This window comes from Olea europaea, chromosome 11 (assembly GCF_002742605.1).
Source record: "Olea europaea var. sylvestris chromosome 11, O_europaea_v1, whole genome shotgun sequence".
Lineage (NCBI taxonomy): Eukaryota > Viridiplantae > Streptophyta > Magnoliopsida > Lamiales > Oleaceae > Olea > Olea europaea.
Genome location: NC_036247.1, coordinates 37070105 through 37075422, shown reverse-complemented (window position 1 = coordinate 37075422; position 5318 = coordinate 37070105). Strand labels below are relative to the sequence as shown.

The 5318-nt window shown below is 30.2% G+C and overlaps 1 protein-coding gene across 1 annotated transcript; it reads right to left on the bottom strand.

Moving 5' to 3' along the window:
* Window positions 1-399: 399 nt before the first annotated feature.
* Window positions 400-2231, bottom strand: LOC111404284. Its single transcript, XM_023033111.1, has 3 exons — window positions 2011-2231; window positions 1727-1938; window positions 400-911 (listed from the first exon to the last, which is right to left on the bottom strand). The coding sequence occupies exons 1-3, from the start codon at window positions 2116-2118 to the stop codon at window positions 677-679; spliced, it is 555 nt and encodes a 184-aa protein (XP_022888879.1). The 5' UTR covers window positions 2119-2231; the 3' UTR covers window positions 400-676.
* Between the last annotated feature and the right edge of the window lie 3087 nt (window positions 2232-5318).

The following is a 5318-nucleotide window of genomic DNA, read 5'->3' as shown; positions in this document are numbered from 1 at the left end:
TATATATATATATATATATATATATATATATATATATATATATATATATATTACATCAGCCTGGAAAATGAATTCCCACCCATTTTCCTCAAAAACCAAGAAATGGGGCTCGACAATTCCAACCCAAGAAATTGTTTTCCCTAGAAAATTTAGGAAATCAAACATACAGAAGTTGGAAAATGGGTATCAAATTCTATTGTCCATGAAAAAGCACCAATCAAACAGGGCCTTAGTTCATTTAGATTTTTCTAGACGGAGTAATGATTTTGTCAAAGTGCTTAAGTCTAATCCATAAAAAGAACTTGGTCGAAGGTGGCTTCCTCGAGAAGTTTTTCTACAAAGTAAAAGCTCATAATAAATTTTAAATTTATTGAGAAAGACCCAAAAGGCTGTTAGGACTGGATAGAAACATTTCTGTTGCTAGAGATAAATTCAAACTCGTTAGTCTAGTAAGGTACAAGCATACAACCTTTAACCAAAAAATAAAAAAATAAAATTAATTCTATATGCACCACGCTCGACTGTAAATAGTAAATAAATTTATCATTTCTTTGTCATTTGTCACCTACCAAAAAATTTGCGTAATAGATAGCTATGGTGAAAAAGACGTGCAGCTCTACCAACACATTTGAGCGTTTCTATGTTCATTTGACTCGCGAATTCTAAATTTTCTTTCTCATTCATTTTGTGCGTGCACTTTTCTGTCTTCTTCAACTCGCTTTTGCCTTATAATTACTATGGTTGAACCTAGGGTTAAACCAAGAGTGAGCACAGCCAGTATTCCGGAGCCAATATAGACTCCAGATTTGACTATGTAGCACTCACCATCTAACCATCCTTCCCCAAAGGGCTGACTTCTGCTCATGCTGGTGGCTACACTTACTAGAATAACAGCAATTCCAAAGGTAATCCTGTTACATAATTTAATACCAATTATTAAAACAGTTTCAATATTTAAATTGTATATCTCAGAACTGACTAAGAAATCCTAGTATTTCCAGCTGTCCACGTTAGAAGGTTCTTCAACCTAGGAATTTTGCTAAAAAATAACTATACTAGTTGAACAAGTCACTAAAAGTCGTTTCCACTTGCCCCGTTAGCCCAGGTTTGATTTATTAAAAATCAAATTTTAGTTAATTTCTATAAAAGTTGATAATTGCTCGTGATTCAAAAGTTGATAAAAATTGTGGTTCCATAAAATGTGTAATTGAAAATGAGTTTAAAAAATAATGAATTTTAAAAAATGACAGACTAAACAAAAACTAAGGCCTCGTTTGGTATCCATTTTTGTAAGAATAAGAATGAAAAATATAGCTGTCACGGACTCTCACAAGAGATAGAAAGTCAAATATGATGGCTTGATATGATGGATAACGGTCATATTTTTCATTTTTGTGGCCAAAGAATGACAATCAAACGAGGACAAAATAATAAACTATTAGAAAATTGGATGAGTGGAAACATTGGTGGTATGCTCGGCATGGAAAAATTGTTGACATTCTTGATCTGTCGAAATGAAGAGAACTCGATTAAACAACAAATAAAATTACAATATTTTTCCCTTTATTTTGTGCGTCAAAGTGTAACATAGTAACAAACATGGAGTGAGTGGAGTGGAGAAAAGTAGGCGTTGGCGTTGGATAGAGAAGTAAACCATTTGATGAAAAACAGCTTTTCTTTAAGCACGAATAGTATTCGCATGCGATGAAAATAAAGATTTACTTGCCATGAGAAAACCAGCAAAATGGAAGCAATTGAAGGCCTTTTTATTTTGTTATCACAACCACTCCTATGATCTCTCCGACTAAACTTTCTGCAGATGAACAAGTTTCCGATGACCTGACCGGCGAAAAGGTAGATTAAGGCGGCTATTCCGAATCCGAAAGCTGGGCTTCGGTGCAAATAACAAAGCTTCTCATCAAACCTCAGATCCTTTTTCTAAACAAAAATTGAATCACATTTCGATTATGAAAAATTGGGAACTATATAAAAAATTGGTTCAAAATTTACCTCTGATTTCCTGAATTCAGCAGCAAGGCAGAAAGAGAAGGAGATAAGGCCAAGGGCAATTATAAGAGAGAAAAATAAGACAAAATTGAATTGGTTTTGTCTTTCCATGAAGGATTAATTTTCATGGGTTTTTGGTGAAAGATAAATAAGATTTGAAGAGGGGAGAATAAAGAAGAGAAGAGGCGGCTTGGAGTTTACTTAAAGGAAAGAATTGTTTGGTGGAGGTTTTCTTTTTCATTTTTGGTTCCATAGATTTTTTTTCATTTCTTGATTGTCTTTGGTCAGATTTTGGATCACTGTATACGGGGCGGATGCTTACATTTTACATTAGAGGGTCACAATTAAATTAAAAAAAAATGATAAATTTTTTTATTATTTTATATGGGTTATAAACTGTAATACTACTTTTTTATTTTGATTATTTTTATATCTAAAATTTTTTTATATATATAAAAAAATTTGATCATTTTTAGGATTTTTTTTTTATTATTGCTACGTTTTTCCTCTCAATCAATTATTTTTTTTAAAAAAAAATAATGTAATTAATTTCCTAATAAAATTTTTGACGTCATTTGAAAAAAAAAAATTAATTGATTGAGAGGAAAATGTAACAATAGTAAAAAAAAAAAAAAAATTCCTAAAAATGATTGAATTTTTTTATATATAATTTTTTTCAGATAAAAAAATAATCAAGATAAAAAAGTAGTATAACAATTTATAACCCCTATGAAGTAATAAAAATTTTATTAAGAATTTTTACGTCAAAAAAAAATAAATTTGACGTCATACCACATAAAATTTCATAATAAAATGATGTAAATTATATTGAAAAATTTTTCTCACAAAAATAATAAACGTTAATAAAATAATTGATTTTCTTTTTTAAAAAAAGATGAGTTATACGTCTCTTTTTAGCATACACGTTTAACGTACATTTAACTATTTTTGATATTCATTTGATATGTTTATGATATAATTCTCGAAATGAGTTTCGAGAAGATATAAGAGATTTATGGATATGACTAGTGTATAATTATCGAAATTTTTTTAAAGTTAGCTTATTATCGAAATTCTCGAAATATTAGTTTGGAACTGCCTATTTTGACGCGTTATAATATTTGCTACGATTGGTCATTTCACAGAACTTAACGACATGAAAATACTAGGCTGTGAGTACTTCAAAATGAGTTTAAGCCCTTGTTTGAGCCACATTATATTTCTAAGAATGCAATTTTGAATAGTGTATCGATGAGAAATATGTGGTTAAAAATAAAGAAAAGTTTTGGATTTGTGTTTAAGATTATTTTATTGAAAAATGTGTGATTGAAATGATGTCAAATCACTATTTAAGAATGTATTTTTTTGAAAAAATGTGGCTCAAATATAGCCTAAGAATGTAATATTTCAATTTCGTTTGATATTTCATAGTGAGCCCGAAAACTAAGACAAAAAAAAAAAAAAAAAAAAAAAAAAAAAAAACGAAACAAAACATTGGAGGGTCAAGTGACCTAGGGAACCCCTTGGGTCCGTCCCTAACTATATATTAGGGAGGTCAACTCTCAACTGCTTCAATGGTGGCTTGTAGAACATAAAAACAGATAGGTTTGTGTGGGCTGGGTCTATCTTGGGTAATACATAGGGGTGTTATATGAGTTGTGCCGAGCTAACTGTCGGGATCGACTCGACCAGTCGCACGAGCTGGTTTCGCTACGTTAGATGCTCGGCTCCGTTTACTATTTGTCATCATTTTTTTTTTAGTGAAAATTACATTTCACTCACAATCTACGACTCAATTCACGAGCCGAAGCTTGCACTAGTATTTTGCTACTTGGCTATCTAGTGGGACAAGTAGAAGAGCAACTCGCGTAATATATCATTCAATTTCTAAAATTTTTTGGAAAGTGTCTTATTTGATATGAACATTTGAAAAATGGGTTAAATAGAAAGGGGTGGTAGTTTTGGAACTTTCAACGAAATTCATATTATTCATGCACTGTATTTTGTTTCGAGCTGTCATTAATTTTAAATTTTGTTTCAAAAATATTCTCTCTCTCTGCAATTTAATTAATCAAAAAATAATGTAAATTATTTGTCAACTAGATTGTTATGACAATTTTTCTGATAAATATGAATGTAATTTAACATTTAATATTATCAGTTCTCATTTAAATTTACATGTTAATTTATTTTAAACATATTACTATAATATCGATAGGTAAATCGCATATTAAAATCAAATCAAACTGCAAATAATGTTTGCTTTGATTTGAAAAAATTCCAAATCATATGAAATGATTTGAGTTAAAAATATAACACAAACTGAACCGTGTTCACCCCTTTATTAATGAAGTGGGTTTTGGCCTGTAGCACATTAAAAGGTCAAAAAAGTTGGTAAATAATATATAGCTCCCGTTTGGTCTTCATTAAAATTTAATTTAATTTTTTTCTTTTCTATTTTCAAACATACAATCTTCCATAAAATAATATTACACGTAAATCGAAAATTTTTCTTCTTTTTCAACCACTCATTTAAAAAAATATATATATTCCACATATTTTAATTTGGAAAAATGGGGGCCAAACGAGTGCATAGTGTGTATGATTTTGACACCATTCATTGGTTTCGGAAAACACCCAATTAGAGTAAATAAACATCTGTATATAGGTTGATCCATAATTTTTCAAATTAAATTCCCCCTAAAATGGAAAAACTGAAAAAAATTGATTAATAAACTCTCTCTTTCTTTTTCTTCTTTTTTTCATTTTTATTTTTTTGGAGAAACTTACACATGGCTATATGAAATAAGGAAATTAGGCTAATTCATGCATTTACTTCTTAAAATTCAAAAATCATGTATTCCGTAAAGTATTTCTCCAAATTTGGTTTTGAAAAAAATTTAACCTAACATTTCCTCCTCTGTGCACACTCACTCTATCGTTAGCTCCAAACATTCCTCCCTCTCCACTCTCTAACCATCACCACCGTACTCGCCACCATCTCTTAATAAATAAATAAAGTTCAAGCCATCACAAAATTCATAAACAATCTGCATCATTGTCGTATCCACCTCCACTACCATTAAAAATCACACATCATCCCCACAAAAGTAGCATATTTAATTTACTTATGTTGAAGGGGTAATCGTTGTTGGTACGATGATGATAGTAACCAAAAGTGCTGGGGTGCGTTGTTGCTTTATAAAAACATATATGAACAATATGGACTTGCTTTTTAATTTCATAAAAGGTAAGGAACAAAAATGAGACAAAATATTGGTAGGGGACGTGATTGATTCTTTTATGAAAGT